Source organism: Staurois parvus, unplaced genomic scaffold (genome assembly GCF_062004578.1).
Source record: "Staurois parvus isolate SC_StPar_1 unplaced genomic scaffold, SC_StPar_1.0 ptg000365l, whole genome shotgun sequence".
NCBI classification, from domain to species: domain Eukaryota; kingdom Metazoa; phylum Chordata; class Amphibia; order Anura; family Ranidae; genus Staurois; species Staurois parvus.
In genome coordinates this window covers 7939266-7958164 of record NW_028318161.1, presented here as the reverse complement: position 1 = coordinate 7958164, position 18899 = coordinate 7939266, and the positions used below count along the sequence as shown (strand labels likewise).

Sequence of the window (18899 nt, the reverse complement as noted above, 5' to 3'; positions counted from 1 at the left end):
GCTACTTGCACTGTGGTCCTAAAAATACTGTCTGTGTCCAACAGTGTACAAAAAAGGGTTAATTTATGAGCTGTACCGTGACTAGATGAGCCCTATAATAATTAAAGATCATTTCTATCTCAGAAAACAAAGACATGCTGGATTGCTGAATAGTCACTAAGCCACTCAGTGGTCTTGGGGTATACAATTGGGGCTTGGAGCATTAGATCATTGCACTGTCTGTGTAGCATGGCAGCACCAAAAGGGTTTTGGCTATCAAGCGCTGTAAGGAAAAACCTTGAACCCCACCAGGGATTACAGGCAGTAATGGGAAAGGCAGGAAAAACCTTCATAACGAAGGAATGTGCCTAGCCTTGGCCACCATCTTTTCCTCTAGGGGAAGGAATTTTGAGATTTTCCCGTTTACTTCCACGCAGTCAGGTCAGCATCAGAAAGCAGCTACAAAACCTACTTAGTAATTTACAGTGCTGCTATACAAATGCATAGTAAATATTAAATTGCATACGAGTGATACGCAAGGACAATCAGATAGTATACAAGCAGATACAATGATAACTCTCACATTACATAATCTTCATATGAGAGATACCCATGGACACCCAGGACATTAGGTTCTTGTATTTATCTTAGACATTTCAGCTCCAATGCCAAACATAACCAAAATTCTTATGCCAATGCCTATGACCTTTCTCCCCTCTGAATGCTGGTACAGCAACTACGTAAGTGTTCTGCACACCCAAACACCCACATTTAAATGCAATGTAAAGCAGAAAGGAAGTGGGTAAATCAGCAATGGGCAAACTACGGCCCGGCGGACCTTTTAATCCGGCCAGCGGAGCTAGGCTCCCGCTAGGCTCCTCTCACAGTCCGCCCTGAAGACCGGTGTAGCATGAAAATCTGTCTCCTATGAGGATCTGTCCCCCTCGACGTATCTGCGCATGTGCCGGAGATCGCCGATCGGCTGCTAATGCCTGAAACTGGCACATGCGCAGATACGTCGAGGGGGACAGATCCTCATAGGAGACAGATTTTCATGTTACACCGGAACGGCGCGGGAACACGGCGAGAGGACCGCGCGGAGCAAAGGTAAGTGAATTGACACAGGGGGGACTTGGGGACTTAATATGGGGGATGAATTACTATGGGGGATGAATTACTATAGGGGGGATGAATTACTATGGGGGATGAATTACTATATGGGGGATGAATTACTATAGGGGGGATGAATTACTATAGGGGGGATGAATTATTATATGGGGGATGAATTACTATATGGGGGATGAATTACTATATGGGGGATGAATTACTATATGGGGGATGAATTACTATATGGGGGATGAATTACTATATGGGGGATGAATTACTATATGGGGGATGAATTACTATATGGGGGATGAATTACTATGGGGGATGAATTACTATATGGGGGATGAATTACTATATGGGGGATGAATTACTATATGGGGGATGAATTACTATATGGGGGATGAATTACTATATGGGGATGAATTACTATGGGGGATGAATTACTAGGGGGGATGAATTACTATATGGGGGATGAATTACTATATGGGGGATGAATTACTATATGGGGGATGAATTACTATATGGGGGATGAATTACTATATGGGGGATGAATTACTATATGGGGGATGAATTACTATGGGGGATGAATTACTATGGGGGATTATTTACTATGCTTACTATGGGGGAATATTACTATACTTACTATGGATGACACATACACATCATTCATCTACTCTTGGTCCAGCCCCCGGGTCCAATATATGAACCCATTGCAGCCCTCAAGTCAAAAAGTTTGCCCACCCCTGGGGTAAATAATGAACTATTTTACAAATGACAGGTGCCCTGCCCAATGTTTGAAGTCTTACTCCACTCCAGCACCATATGGGACATTTTGATCCTGGTGCATGTTAGGTTATGCAGATAATTACTTCAAGAACCTGACCCTGTAGCAGTAACAGAACATTCATATTGACTTACTATACCTATTCTGTTAGGATGATTGTGTAAATAAGATGTACTGACATTTTGTAACATATGCTGCAGCACTTAACTTAAACATTCCCAGTCAGGTATAAGCTTCAGAGTGATATCATGATCAATCATGATACCACATCTACAGGCCACATTGTTGCCCATAATCCTGCATTATGTGCTGCAAGGTACATATCACATGAATGGGCTGTCTGAAATGGCAGCAAAATGGCCTGTAATCCCAGCTACACAACCAGTCATACAAGACGTTTATACTACTGTATAGAACCTAGAAAAGAATATAGTGACCACATAACCTAATTTAAAGGGCCCAGTGCTGTAACCAATATTTCTTCATATATTCAACTACAATGTTAAGACCACCCCCAGAGGAAGAATGTATTAAATACAATAATATATGATGAGGAAACCTGCTAAAGTTATTTCATGAATTATATGCCTACAAAGGAGATTTTTCTTCTCCTTCCACCCCCCCCCCCCCCCCCCCCCCCCCAATCTACCTCCAATTGTACACACTTTTGCACACTGGTACTGACTAGTATTCCAGTTTTTCTTTTCTCCCTCAGTTTTTCTCCATCACTGAGCTAATATGACCCCAGCACCGATGGAGATGAGCAGGGGAGGGTCAAACAAGGATACTGTGCAGGAAACCAACATCCTCCTTATCAACCAACAATGTCATTGGTTGTCAGGTTGCCAACACCTAGAAGGTTGTTATGGTGCACAATGAAAACCTCTGGCTTTGTGTAACTAAAAGGCTTGTTCCACACGCTGGCTTGTATACCTATACCTTTATCATGTATGACCGGCCTTACACTCCTCTTATTAGTCACTTCACAGTGAAGCCTTAGCTCCTACCCACAGAGATAGGGGGAGGAAAGCTACCCAACTCATGACTAATTACTACCACATGTTGCTAGAGTGTGCAGAAAAAAACAAGACATATATTCACATACATATATATATACACATAGACTATAAAAATCTGTTTATCTTACTTTTACTAATCTAGAACAAATGGAAATATAACAACTCAATTATTCTATTAAGATCCAACACATTCATACATATGTTAGTAATGTTAATAAGCAGATTTTAGATTAAGGAAGGCTTCTAACAAGCACAGTGCATGATTTATTGCTCCTCCCATTAAAGAATAATCCAGCAACCTGTATTTTGCCTATTTTGGTGGTTTTTGAGGACATGTCTGGTTAGGTACACGTTACTACTTTTATCTGTTGATGCTGTCCACTCTCTAAAACATATAAAAGGGGTTATCTACTAAGGCTGGAGAGTGCAAAATTTGGTGAAGCACTGCATATAAACAAATCAACTTCCAGATTTTATTGTCAAAGCTTAAATGCACAAGCTGAAATTAGAAGTTGACTGGCTATCATGCACAGCTGCACCAGATTCTGAGTGCTCCAGCTGTAGTAAATCTCCCCCATAGTAAAATAACAGCTGAATCATTTATTTACTAGTAAATATCTATTATATAATGTTCAGATGATAAATTCTCACACAACCACAGCAAGTTAAGATCAAGCATCATTAGCCCTAGAGAAGGAGACGTAGTCCCAAAGGTGCACGGACTTATCCCGGAATTATAAAAGAATAACAACGTATAGTACATTCCTCGGTACACAGGCACTGCACCTACTGATGGCGTGAAGCACACTTTTATTTCACCACACATAGGACGCTGTGATATCTCTACATTGTCAAGCAGCCAATTTTTTTCCGCTTGATACAGACTATAGTCACAGCCATAAGCATCTAATTTATGCTTAATATTTCTCTTTTGACAGGAACCTATAAGTTATTAATTAAATATAATTTATTTTAAAACTTTTGCTTTCATTATTGGTTAACATGTTGCATCATGGTACAATTTTTTTTCGGTACTCACATGATCTATAGTCACAGAATGCTCTTATCCTGTAACAGATGAATAATAGATTGCATGGCTGCCAGCAAAAGCACAAACACCTTCCAAGAGATCTAGCCCTTATATGCTGATATATGTGCAATATTATTTTACGTTCATTACAGGGACTTCATTTGACCTGTTTTCTGTAGACTCTCCACATTTTTCAAGTGCCTATCAATAGAATTTATCTTACATATTCTCATCTTTATGTCTCCAGAATTGCACTTGTCTGCCCCTGAACTGCCCTCTATGGGGGAGGTTTACTAAAACTGGAGTGCACAAATCTGGTGCAGATCTGCATACAAACCAATCAGCTTCCAGGTTTTATTGTCAAAGCTTAATTGAACAAGCTTAAGATAGCAGCTGATTGGCTACCATACACAGATGCACCAGATGTGGAGTGCTCCATTTTAAGTAATTCTCCCCCTCTTTGGGACAATAGATGCAAGAAGAATGTTTTTTCTATCTTGGGATAGAATAAGGAAGGTTTAGAACCCTTGTCTGGTTTAATGTTATCCAAGACTCTGTTACAGAGCTTTACCCTAACTTCCTGTTTTGCTGACAAGTTTCAACAGACAGGCAGTGAAGGCAAATCTGCAACAGGGATACGGCATGCATTTTTCTATTGTGCTTTTTTTCATATTAGTGCAAACTCCGAGGGACAGTAAATTGTGAGGGCCACCATCATCAATGATAACTGCATTGCAGAGCTTCACTACCGATACTTGAACAGAATTGCACCTGTGATATTGACAGCAACTTCACTGAGTCATCCGGATGATAAAGTCCTCTCTGCAGGTCCTCTTTATAGTTTTGGGCAATGTGAATTGGTTCCAGGGCCTGAAGGAAACGCTCCAATATGGCAACACACAGATTCACTTGTTCTCTGTAGATAGAACACAACATATAGATTAGATGGACTTACAGCAGACACTATGTGGAATCTGTCAGTCCCCTTTCACTGCTCACACAGCAAAGGTCCCCTAAACATTCCAAATTCATTTTTCTACATTAAAGTTTATGGTCAGCCAACATTTATTTGATAGATGTCACCCATCATGGCCCCAGTGTCAGGATATGGGAGATGTGTGTCACCTGTCATGGCTCCTCAGTGTCAGGGTATGAGGGATATGTGTCACCTATCATGGCTCCTCAGTGTTAGGATATGGGGGATATAGGTCACCTGTTATGGCCTCTCATGTCAGGATATGGGGATATATGTCACCTGTCATGGCTTCTCGTCAGGATGTGTGGGACAGATGTCACCTTTCATGGCTCCTCATGTCAGGATATGGGGGACAGATGTCATCCATCATGACTCCTCGGTGTCAGGATATGGGAGATATAGGTCACCTGTCATGGCCTCTCATGCCTGAATATATGTCACCTGTCATAGCCTCTTATGTCAGGATAGTGGGATAGATGTCCCGGCTCCTCAGTGTCAGGATATAGGTCACCTGTCATGGCCTATCATGCCTGGATATATGTCACCTGTCAAGGCCTCTCATGTCAGGATATGTGGGACAGATGTCACCTGTCATGGCTCTTCTTGTCAGGATAGGGGGATAGAGGTCACCCATCATAACTCCTCAGTGTCAGGATGTGGGGAATACAAGTCACCTGTCATGGCCCCTCATGTCAGGATGAAAGACAGAGGTCACCTGTCATGGTCCCTCATGTCAGGATATATTTCACCTGTCATTGCTCCTATGTCAGGATATAAGGGATAGATGTCACCTGTCATGGCCCCTCATGTCAGGATATAAGTAATTATGTAACCTGTCACGGCCTCTCATGTCATAATATGAGGGATAGATGTCACCTGTCATGGCCCCTCATGTCAGGATATAAGTAAGATATGTCACCTGTCATGGCCTCTCATGTCAGGATATGAGGGATAGATGTCACCTTTCATGGCCCCACATGTCAGGATATGAAGGACAGATGTCACCTGTCTTGGCCCCTCATGTCAGAATATGAGGGATAGATGTCACCGTTCATGGCCCCTCATGTCAGGATATGAAGGATAGATGTCACCTGTCATGGCCCCTCATGTCAGGATATAAGAGATAGATGTCACCTGTCATGGGACCTCATGACAAGAAATGAGGGATAGATGTCATCTGACATGGCTCCTCAGTGTCAGGAGAGGGGGATATATGTCACCTGTCATGGCCTCTCATATCGGGATATGTCACCTATCACAGCTCCTCATGTCAGCATATGAGGGATATAGGTCACTTGACATGAAGAGTGGGGGGATACCACGGGCTCCTCCTTTGCGGGGTTTATATGTCCCCTGGGGCATATATTGGGATATAGGGAACCATAGCGCCCCCTGTGGCGGTGGAAGGACACACGGCCTCAAATTGGATAACGAAGAGCGCCCCCCAGTGACGACAGAGGACGGTCAGCACCTGTTGGGACTAGCCATGAGGCGAAAGATGACTTCCAGGCGGAAGGCGGGAAGCCTTTCTGACAGGGTGCTGAGCGGCAGGCTGAGAGCCGCGGTCTTTAGATTCCTCAACTCCTCTATGGGCTCCCCCAGACCGGACAATATGTTCAACATCTCCTCTATAGAAGCCGCCATCTTCCTCCTCCCAAACAGTTCCGCCGCTACAAAACGCAGAAAACTAACGTCACACCGCACCCTAGGGGCTTCTGGGAGATGCCGGAGTCTTCCGCCCCTTTCTCCGCCCACCTCTAGAACACTCCGAGCGTCAACTCAGCGCTGAATGAGGGGCGTGTTAATGATCATTGTGGTGATGGCTACATCTGTGGGGCTGGACAGTGCATACCTCCAAACAGTATGGAAGGCGTGAGGAGGGATCCTCGTGTATTCTCCACTCTCCCTCTTTTGGGTTTGATGTATAGCGCGCTAAGGCGTGTGTACATTGATTAGACTGAGGTAAGAAGGCGCCATAGTGACTATGGTGCCTTGTCTGTGCTGAGCAGTGGTAGATGGAGCGGTGAGCAGCAAGGAGATGATGTGCTACACTCCCCTTCACAGCATGGAGAGAAATGGTCTCTCACAGCAATACAAATGTGTGTATATATATATGGCCACCCACCTGATATTGAGGCATGAACACCACCCACGCCCATCTACTAACCTGCTCAATTTGCAATGTGTCAGTCACTCATCACATGACCCCAAAGTCACTGTGGTAGCGTCTCTCTGTGATTAGCAGCTTCCAGGGGCATCAGCCAGGTATATACGTGGTAGAGCTTTATACACAGGAGAATATGAAAGAAAAGCTGCTCCAGGCCAGATTCTGTTCACATGGCTGCACCACACATCAATTGGTGCTGACCTAAGCTGTGATTGTAGACACGTGAAGAAGTAGAAAGCAGGCTGGCCACACTATAATGATGGTGCAGATAGAACATTTATTGACATCCTCAGTAAAATGACGGTACAAACAAAACCGCTCCCATAAGGAAAAGACACATTTCACACAAACGTGCTTAGTCATTACTATATTAAATCAATCAATGATGTTTTATCTGCAACATCGTTTTAGTGCAGCTAACCTGCTTTCTGCTTCGTCACGCTTTCTATGTGGTATAAAGCCACAATGCGTAAAGGCCCACTACGTCACGCTTTAATAAGTGTACACCTATATCCTTTATTTCACCTTCACACTATTCCATTTTATGTTTTGAAAAAACAGATTAAGGAGAAAGTAGTGATGAAAACAAATGTTTGAGTTGAGCCATTTATTTCTGAACATTAATCTTCATAATCTGCAATATTTGGGGCATGGCAAGGACATGTCCTTTGCTTCCACACTTCATGCTATAATATGACCCCACCCGCCTTTCCTGTCTCACAAAGTTGGTTTGTATGTTTAGAGGAATGCGTGACTTTATAGGGTGTTATATGTTTATAATCTACTTAATAACTGTTTAGAGCAGACGTGCTCAAATTGCTGCCCAGTGCTTTACAGGGCACTATTTCTCTGACACCAAAAGTGGAGCACTATTCATCCCACTGCCTACTGACACCAACAATGGAGCACTATTCTTCCCACTGCCTACTGACACCAACAATGAAGCACTATGCTTGCCACTGCTTACTAAGACCGACAATGGAGCATCATTTCTGCCGCTGACACCAAAAATGGAGCACTATTCCTCCCACTGACAGCAATGATGGGGCACTGTTCCTCCCACTAATACCGATAAGGCTCTATTCCTCCCACTGATATCAATAATGGAGCACTATAGGGTATGAGCACAGACCAATGAAACTCAGATGTTCCATGCATGAGGCTATTTTGACCACTGAGTATCTTGTGCCTTACCTGTTTGGTGTAATCATGGCTGTATCCCAGTATAGTTGGGGGGGTGCTTGTGCAGTGTGACAGTGAAGAGAGATAGAAAGTTAGAATAAAGAGGAACCCCTAATGAAGGTGGTGCTGAACCTATGGCCCATGGAGCCCTCTGATGTGGCCTGCTACCATAAGCTCTGGGATGGCGTGTTGGCAAGCCTAGATTATGGAAGCGGAGGAAGCAGGTGTCAGCATAGGGAGCAGGAGCCACGTAAGCCAATGTTTCTTCTGTAACGCTGGCTCCTGTCCCAGGCAGAGTGACACCAGGTGCACTTCGCCTGGGACCTTTCTAGCAGCCTAGCAATGCCAGCAGAAGCTGGAAGAGAAAAATGTTGGGTTATTAAACATCACATAGTTTTGAAAAGGGCATATTAGCACTTTTAAAAAAGGGTTATAAGCTGCTTTCACACTGAACTGCGGGTGCAGCAAAGTGCAGTTCGAGTTAGCTGCACTGAGCCATAGACTTCTATTCTAGCCTGCGGGTTTGGTGAACTTTCCAAAACCACACCAAAACAAGTGAATGCAGGATTTTTGGTGTGCTTTCAGAAAGTGCACCACACCTCAAGATCTAATAGAAGTCTATGGCACAGCATAGAGACTGGTGTAACGTCAGGGTTCACAATGGCGACCCCGCCCCATGCTCCAAGGGGCTCTTGCGGCCTAGCTGTCACATTCTGTTTTACACTTGGACAGGAGGAGCGATGAGGGCGGCATATACAGGAACTAATCCTCTCCACTTTCCTACTGAAATCCGGCTTCTCTCCCTCCCACCAGCATTCAGCGGCTGCAGTAGGAAAATGTTCATTATGCTATTCAAAATTAAAAATTCTGAACCACTTAATTTCATTGTGGCCTGCAACCAGTTACCAAATCACTTAAGTGGCCCTCGCTCTTTAAAAGAATGAGCACCCCTGCCCTAATGTATGTGTTCCGTAATGTCATATGCGGAGAACACTGGGCATCCTCTGGTTGGGGGGTGAGGAGGCAGCGTATTTAAATGGCAGCCACCATTACCATGAGGCTCATAGTGCCTCTGGGATGGATATGTGCATAGGGAGAAGAGTTCCCCAAAAAAGATAGTTTTATGTGGGACTATGCAGATTTATCAAAGGGCTTTTATTAGAAAAAACAAAACAAATGTGCATTGCACAAATATACATACAGAAGCTGAGCACACCACCACTGTAACTTCACCACTTGTGTATACTTGTGCAATGCACATTTGTTTTTGTATTTTCTAATAAAGCCCTCTAATAAAGGTCCATATATATTTGGACACAGGCACAATTTTAGAATATTTCAGGTATTTACCAAAACATATTCAAGCAATAATTATATAATAGATATGTGCTGAAAGTGCACACTCTCAGGTTTAATTTTAGGGTATGTACACCCAAATTGAAGGAAGGGTTTAGGAATTACAGCTCTTAAGAGTAGCCATCCCCCTTTTTCAAAAGTCCAAAAGTAATTGGACAATTGAATATAATCATAAATAAAATGTTCATTTTCAATATTTTGTTGAGAATCTTTTACTGGTAATGACTGCCTGAAGTCTGGAACCCATGGACATTACCAAGGACTGGGTTTCCTCCTTTCTGATGCTTCGCCAGGCTCCAGCTGCAACTGTCTTCAGTTGTTCTTTGTTTGTGGGTCTTTCTACCTTTAGTTTTGCCTTCAGCAAGTGAAATGCATGCTCAGTTGGGATGGGATCAGGTGATTGACTCGACCATTGCAGAATATTCAACTTCTTTTCCTTCAAAAGCTCCTGGATTGCTTTTGCAGTGTGTTTTGGATCATTGTCCATCTGTACTATGAAGCACTGTCCAATTAACGTTGCTGCATTTGGCTGAATCCGGGTTGACAGTATATCTCTAAACACTGCAGAATTCATCCTGCTGCTTCTGTCACATCATCGATAAACACCAATGACCCAGTGTCACTGGAAGTCATGCATGTCCATGCCATCACACTGCCTCCACCATGTTTTACAGATGATGTTGTGTGCTTTGGATCATGAGCTGTTCCAAGCCTTCTCGACACTTTTTTCTTTCCGTCATTCTGGTACAAATTAATCATCCGTCAAAAAATGCTTTTCCAGAACTGGTCTGGCTTTTTTAGATGTTTTTTGGCAAAGTCTAATCTGGCTTTTCTATTCTTCAGGCTTATGAATGGTTTGCACCTTGTGGTGAACCCTCTGTATTTGCTCTTGTGAAGACTTCTTTTGATTGTAGACTTTGACAATGATACGCTCACCTCCTGGAAGTGTCCTTCACTCGTCTGGATGTTGTGAGTGGGTTTTTCTTTACCATAGAGAGGATCCTGCGATCATCCACCACTGTTGTCTTTCGTGGACGTCCATGCTTTTTTATGTTGCTGAGCTCACCAATGCGTTCTTCTTTCCTCAGAATGTACCAAACTGTCGATTTGGCCATTCCTAATGTTGCTGCTATCTCTCCGATAGATTTGTTTCCTTTTTGAAGCCTTACAGTGGGCTGTTTCACTTGCATGGACAGCTCCTTTGAACGCATGACGTAGGTTCACAGCAATCGATTCCAAATGCAAGTACCACACTTAAAATCAAGCCCAGAACTTTTACCTGCTTAACCTATGAAGAAAAAACGAAGGAGTAGCCCATACCTGGCCATGAAACAGGGGGGATGGCTACTCTTAAGAGCTGTAATTCCTAAACCCTTCCTCCAATTTGGATGTACATACCCTCAAATTAAACCTGAGGGTGCACACTTTCATCCCATATCCATTGTATAACTATAGCTTAAATATGTTTTGGTCAATACCTGAAAAATCTAAAATTGTGCCTGTGTCCAAATTTATATGGACTTAACTGTAAGTTACACCTTGTGTAATTTAATCTCAGTATAAATACAGCTGTTCTGTGAAGCCCTCAGAGGTGTGTTAGAGAACATTAGTGAACAAACAGCAATATGAAGGCCAAGGAACACACCAGACAGGTCAGGGATAAAGTTGTGATTAAGATTAAAGCAGGGTTAGGTTATACAAAAATATCCCAAGCTTTGAACATCTCACAGAGTGCTGTTCAATTCATCATCTGAAAATGGAAAGAGTATGGCACAACTACAAACCTACCAAGACATGGCCGCCCACCTAAATTATAAGGCATTAACCAGAGAAGCAGCCAAGAGGCCCATGGTAACTCTGGAGAAGCTGCAGAGATCCACAGCTCAGGTGGGAGAATCTGTCCACAGGACAACTGGACAATTGTGCATTCCATAAATCTGTCCTTTATGGAAGAGTGGCAAAAAGAAAGCCATTGTTGAAAGAAAGCCATAAGAAGTCCTGTTTTCAGTTTTGGAGAAGCCATGTGGGGGACACAGCAAACATGTGGAAGAAGGTGCGTTGGTCAGATGAGACCAAAATTGAACTTTTTGGCCTAAAAGCAAAATGCTATGTGTGGCAGAAAACTAAAACGGCACATCACTGTGAAACGTGATGGCAGCATCATGTTGTGGGGATGCTTTTCTTCAGCAGGGACAGGGAAGCTGGTCAGAGTTGATGGGAAGATGGATGGAGCCAAATACAGGGCAATCAAAGTCCAGACCTAAATCCAATTGACAATCTGGCAAGACTTGAAAAGTGCTGTTCACAGACGCTCTCCATCCAATCTGACAGAGCTTGAGCTATTTTGCAAAGAAGAATGGGCAAAAATTTCACTCTCTACAGGTGAAACTCAAAACATTTGAATATCGTGCAAAAGTTCATTTATTTCAGTAATGCAACTTAAAAGGTGAAACTAAGATATGAGATACTCATTACATGCAAAGCAAGATAGTTCAAGCCGTGATTTGTCATAATTGTGATGATTATGGCTTACAGCTCATGAAAACCCCAAATCCACAATCTCAGAAAATTAGAATATTACATGCAATCAATAAAACTAGGATTGTACATAGAACAATATCGGACTTCTGAAAAGTATAAGCATGCATATGTACTCAGTACTTGGTTTGGGCCCCTTTTGCAGCAATTACTGCCTCAATGTGGCGTGGCATGGAAGCTATCAGCCTGTGGCACTGCTGAGGTGTTATGGAAGACCAGGATGCTTCAATAGCGGCCTTCAGCTCTTCTGCATTGTTCAGTCTCATGTCTCTCATCTTTCTCTTGGCAATGCCCCATAGATTTTCTATGGTTCAGGTCAGGCAAGTTTGCTGGCCAATCAAGCACAGTAATCCCACGGTCATTGAACCAGGTGTTGGTGCTTTTGGCAGTGTGGGCAGGTGCCAAGTCCTGCTGGAAAATGAAGTCAGCATCCCCAAAAAGCTCGCCTGCAGAAGGAAGCATGAAGTGTTCCAGAATCTCCTGGTAGACGGCTGCGTTGACCCTGGACTTAATGAAGCACAGTTGACCAACACCAGCAGATGACATGGCTCCCCAAATCAACACAGACTGTGGAAACTTCACACTGGACTTCAAGCATCTTGCAGTGTGTGCCTCTCCATTCTTCCTCCATACTCTGGGTCTTTGGTTTCCAAATGAGATGCAAAAGTTGCTCTCATCAGTAAAGAGGACTTTGGACCACTGAGCAACAGACCAAGTCTGTTTTTCTTTAGCCCCGGTAAGACGCTTCTGACATTGTTTATTGTTCAGGAGGGGCTTGACAAGAGGAATACGACATTTCAAGCCCATGTCCAGGATCCGTGGCTCTTGATGCACTGACTACAGCTTCAGTCCACTCCTTGTGAAAGTCCCCAACACTTTTGAATGGCCTTTTCCTGACAATCCTCTCCAGGCTGCGATCATCCCTGCTGCTTGTGCACCTTTTTCTTCCACACTTTCTAGCACCATATTAAAGCACTATTGGTCACTGCATAGTGACAGAGTTATATGATACCACTAAGTCACTTTATTTTGAATGCTATATTAAGTACTTTATCACAGGTCACTTTATTGAATGTACTCATTTATATATTTGATATATGCAATTCACATATGTAGTTATGTTAATTTAACGTTTTAGCGCTGCACCCAATTTTATGTTGCTGATTTTTAAATGCAATTGGCAGCTTTTTTTTCCTTCACTGTAGCTCACAGAATTAGCTATCACTTTCCCCGGAATTAAAGGAAGCATTGTTTCTTTTAAGAAACTAAAAGAAAACATTGTTTCTTTTAACTTGGGGAAATAAACTAAAAGAAAACTTTCTTTTAGCTGGGGGGAAAGTGACAGCTGAATCTCTGAGCTATAGTGAAGAGAAAAAAAAGCGGTAATTACATTTAAAAAACAGCACCATAATAATAAATGGTGTGGGGTCCCCCTTCCTATCCATACCAAGCCTTTTGGGTATGGATTTTGAGGGGAACTCCCACGCCAAGATTAAAAAAAAAATGGCGTGGGGGTCCCCCCAAAATCCATACCAGACTCTTATCCGAGCATTTAGCACCGCAGGTCAGGAAAGGGGGGGGGGGCGAGCGAGCGCCCCCCCCATCCTGAACCATACCAGGCCACATGCCCTCAACATGGGGGGTGCTTTGGGGAAGGGGGGCTCCCCCCCAAAGCACCTTGTCCCCATGTTAATGGGACAAGGGCCTCTTCCCCACAACCCTGGCCAGTGGTTGTCAGGGTTTGCGGGCAGGGGGCTTATCGGAATCTGGATGCCCCCATTAAAAAGGGGGCCCCCAGATCCCGCCCCCCCTCTATGTGAATGAGTATGGGGTACATGGTCCCGATACTCATTCACAAAAATTAAAAAGTGTAGTGTGAAAAAAGACAAGACACGGTCTTTGACAGGTCCTTTATTAAACTAAAAAACTAAAAGAATGTCCCCTGCAGTAGATCCAACGTCAATCACGTCAATCACAAATTCTGCAGCACCCGTAAACAGCAAATTTAAATAATCCCCTTGATTTTTTTGGAGCTGTTTTTCACAGAAGATCTGTATGTATCGATTGTGGATCAAAGCAATTTATATTCACAACAGTTTATTGCCGCCAATCCAAATTCAAAACTCACCAGACCATTCGCATGGAAACCCATTACGGTTTCTCCAAATTTAAAGTTTTTTTGGGCCTAACCCTCAACATGGGCATTACTAAAATTGTGGTTCTATGTAATGTGTTTTATGCATTTCAATGAAAACACACTCTGTTGTCTTCAGGGTGATCCTGAATTTGACCTGCTCCACAAAATTCGTAAATCAACTTAACTAAAAATGTGCAGATGTCTATACCCCCCAGCAAAACTTCTGCGTTTGATGAATCCCTCATTAATTTTTCTGGACGCTTTTCATTCAATTTCTTCACAGCAAGCGTGCCAGATATGGGGTCAAGATGTAGAAGACCCGTGAGAGGGCAACAGGCTATACATATAAGTTTCGGATTTATGAGGGAAAAGATAGTCATGTGAAGCCCCCTGGATGCCCAGACTACATGGGGAGCAGTGGCAAGATAGTTTGGGACTTGGTGTAATCCTTTTTCCAAAATGGGGTACCACTTATACGTGGCAATTTTTATTCAAGCTTGCCACTATTTAGACATTTGTACAATCTTGGAATTGGCGCATGTGGCACCGTGTGACTTAATTGCCACAGCTTCCCCAACGGCTTATAAATACCCATCTTAGAAAGGGGGCAAAAGCGTGCTTTAGAAATGAGGATGTCATTCAGCTGGAGCACCTAATTGTTTATTCTTACAGCAACAGGGTCTTGCTCTCAGAATATACACAAGTAGGTGTGTGCAGTGCTGTTGGATGAGATTTTTCATCTGCAGTTAAAAAAAGAGCATATATGCCGAAGCATGGGGGCCTGGGGTGGCCAGTGGGTGGATGGCCCCTATGCTTTGGAATATATTTTATAATATTTTTTGGCACATTTCATGTGTGCCCACCATTAGAAGTGGGTGGATGCAGGGTGGTATATTCTAATGGTGAGCATACCACACACTTTTTCTGGCAGAGATTTCTCTATTTTTCATTCAGCCCACAGGCTGCATAAAAAAAAAATGAACATAGCATATACACCCAACAAGGACCAGCGACGTATTGGTGCATCACAGGACTTTGAGTGGTTATACCAGGATGATGTCTGCAGGTGCAGGCATCATCCTGGTATGGTGTTTTTCAGCTGCAGAATTGCTTTTACAAGCAGCGGGGGAAGATGCCCCCTTCCCCCGCTGCCTTCCACGGCCTTCTCGAGCAGTCCCATGCCATTGGAGAAACCTAAGAATGCAGTCAATGTTTCTGCCAGCTAACCATAGAGCTGATTGGAGACTAGAATGGTGCCAATCATTTCTATAGGCTAACCAATTGGAAGCTACGAGCATTTCATCACTTCAGTTGCGCAGGATATAAACAGCACCATTTGTAAATTGAGAAAACATCTGATCACACTGATCTTGGTGAGATTAGATAATGTAAGGGCAGAGGAGATATCTAGAGTTTGACAGACCCCAGATATCTCAAAAAAGAATAATGACAATGCCCCTTGAATTTATAGGGGATAATTACATTCCCTGTGATAGTATTAAAAGTGATTAAAAAAATGAAAGAGACAGTGTAAAAATAATTTAAAAACTCAAAATAACTTAAAAAAAAAAAAGCACCTCGAACCCCCCCGGGCATTGACCCTGTGCCAGTATGTAAACAGCCGTTACACCATGCATGTGAGGTATCGCCATGAGCGTCAGATCTCGGCAGTAATTCTAGCACTAGACCTCCTGTGTGAATCTAAAATGGTAGCTTGTAAAGGCTTTTAAAATGTTGCCTATGGATATTAAAAATGTATGCAGTTTGTCGCCATTGCACGGGGCATGCACAGTTTTAAAGCATGTCATGTTTGGTATCTATTTGCTCGGCATACCGTCATCTTTTATGTCTTACCAAATAATTAGCCAATATATTATGTTTTTTTGCATTAAAAGTAAAAGTTATTTTTTTTTAAAAAAATTGTGTTTGAAAAATCGCTGCGCGAGTACTATGTGACGTAAAAAAATTGCAGCACCCACCATTTTATTCACTAGGGTGTTTGCTTTAAACAAATATATAATGTTTGGGAGTTCAAAGTAATTTCCTAGCAGAAAATACTGATTTATTTCATGTGAACAAAAAGTGTCAGAAAAGGCTTGGTCTTCAGGTGGTTAGAAGAGTGAGTGATATGTGGCATAAACTTTTAATGCTGGACATAAAATGCCCCCACCCCCCAAAATGACCCCTTTTTTGAAAGTAGACACCCCAGATTATTTGCTGAGAGGCATGTTGAATCAATAGAAGATTTAATTTTTTTACCACAAGTTTTTGGAAAATGACAAAAAAAATAATTTTTTTTCTTAAACACAAATTGTCACTTAAATGATTTATTGCTCAGACATGCCATAGGTATATGTGGAATTACTCCCCAAAATACATGCAACTGTCACCCTGCCACTGCCAGCACAGATACAGTCTTTCTGTGACACTGATTTTGTCTTTAATATTGGTGCTGGTGGCATCTTATGGCACTTTTTTTTACAAATTAAAAGAAATTTAGCAGTCTCATGTTTTGTTGATTTAATATTTTCTACTGTTATTTAAAAAAAAATGTTTAGGGGGGTTTTGCAAGTAGGGGTGCAAGTAGCTGGTCTTGCCTAGGGTGCAAAATAGTATAGCACCGGCCCTGCCTAACATAGTTGTGAACATTACGTATAGTTGCCTCAGTTCTCACAGCCATCCTCATTGAGATACATCTGCATTACAGTTTATTGTACAAGCTGACCACAGGACACACAGTTGCAAGCCAGGATACAGTAGTGCCAGCTGAAACTAAAAGCTTCCATTCTTCAACAAAGCAAGATTCCCATTACTGTTTATTTTTGCCTTCAATGCACAGAGGGAGCTGTATGTGCCTATAGACCAGTGGTTCTTAACCTTTTTGGAGGTACTGAACCCCACCAGTTTCATATGCGCATTCACCGAACCCTTCTTAATTGGAAAAATAAAATATGATTTTTAAAATTCAAAACATAGGTATATATTTATACATAGGTGCACAAAATGAACAAAACCATTAAGAACAAAGAACAAAACCATTAAAACATGATTTTCACACAAAAACAAAATAATGAATATTTACCGCAAATCAGTGTGACTTCTGCTGTTGTCTTTCAGAGGCCAGTTCAGAAATGCGCGGCATTACCTTGGCAAGTGCCACTCTCATGTCATTTTCGCAACAAAGTCTGTTCCTTTTCTTCGTCTTTATGTCCAGCATCCTTGAAAAGGATTGCTCGCAAAGATATGTTGTAACAAACGGTATGAAAATTCATCCCCCATAGTAATTCATCCCCCATATAGTAATTCATCCCCCATATAGTAATTCATCCCCCATAGTAATTCATCCCTCATAGTAATTTCATCCCCCATATAGTAATTCATCCCCCATATAGTAATTCATCCCCCATATAGTAATACATCCCCCATATAGTAATTCATCCCCCATATAGTAATTCATCCCCCATATAGTAATTCATCCCCCATATAGTAATTCATTCCCCATAGTAATTCATTCCCCATATTAATTCATCCCCCATATTAAGTCCCCAAGTCCCCCCTGTGTCAATTCACTTACCTTTGCTCCGCGCGTTCCTCTCGCTGTATTCCTGCGCCGTTCCGGTCTTCAGGGCGGACTGTGAGAGGAGCCTAGCTCCTCTCACGTTCGTCACGCTGCCCCGCCTACACACATTCTGACAGCCAATCACTGGCTATCAGGATGTGAGTGGCAGCGAGACTGGCCAATCATTGCATTTGAGTCCCTGCCGCCCGAGAGGAGGGAGGGGAGCGGGCGCCCGGCACACAAGAGCCGCGGCTTGCCGACCACTGGGCATGTCATCACAAATCATGAGTCGGGTGTGGGTCACCTCCGCCGAACCCCCGAGACTGACTCACCGAACCCCTGGGGTTCGATCAAACCCAGGTTAAGAACCACTGCTATAGACATTTATGCCCATTGTTGCTCTTCATTTCTTCAAGCCTGCCCCATGTTTAGTGCTTTAAAGGGAACCCTGCCCTAATTCGCTACCATCAAGAGGAAAAGTGTTAAATCTCCCTTGTTTCTTCACTATTTTTGTGATACCGTCCCACGGAACTATATTCCACACCTCAACTCAACTTCATACCAACTGGGCTCCAACAAGCACGCAGAAGACATTGTAGTGTTCTTAAAGGGACAGTGCTGAATTTCAAATGAGAATTCTCTTTCCTTCACATCTAATCATTGTCATCTAATTCTGAGGACCCACAGTGAGCTTACCTGTTTCTTGATAGTTGTTTCTGCTCACTGGGAATACAGCAGTCCCTTCAGATTGGAGGCAGTGGATTATTTCTGAAAGTAAGTCTACCAACAGTTATTGTTGCTTTATGGCAAATGTTGTTACTTCTGCTCACAATTACCAGGAGTGATTATATTTGCTGCAAATATCAGTGTCATTTTGTTCTTTTTGACCAAGTTACCTTTAATTCCATTATAAATGTCATATTGGTCTATACTAACTAGTTTACATTTTACAGTTGTGATTTACTTTGGTCACAAGTGCACAGTGGTGTCAGCAGGGGTTGGGCTTTCAACAAAAGGTTCAGATTGACAGGAAACCGAAAAATTACTAAGCAACCCGTAAGGAGG

At 42.7% G+C, this 18899-nt stretch overlaps 2 protein-coding genes across 2 annotated transcripts in view; one reads left to right on the top strand and one right to left on the bottom strand.

Moving 5' to 3' along the window:
• The window catches only part of PSMD5 (proteasome 26S subunit, non-ATPase 5), a 55307-nt gene extending 48725 nt beyond the window's left edge, over nucleotides 1-6582 (bottom strand). Inside the window, exons 1-2 of the mRNA XM_089685261.1 lie at nucleotides 6367-6582; nucleotides 4691-4835 (exon numbers count right to left, since the gene is read on the bottom strand). Coding sequence (XP_089541387.1) covers nucleotides 4691-4835; nucleotides 6367-6539 — 318 coding nt within the window. The 5' untranslated portion in view covers nucleotides 6540-6582. The remainder of the gene's footprint in view (nucleotides 1-4690; nucleotides 4836-6366) is intronic.
• An 86-nt stretch (nucleotides 6583-6668) lies between these two features.
• The window catches only part of LOC149456320 (protein CutA homolog), a 77682-nt gene continuing 65451 nt past the window's right edge, over nucleotides 6669-18899 (top strand). The window contains exon 1 of the transcript XR_016313917.1: nucleotides 6669-6857. The gene's annotated coding sequence lies outside the window, so the exon portion shown is untranslated. The remainder of the gene's footprint in view (nucleotides 6858-18899) is intronic.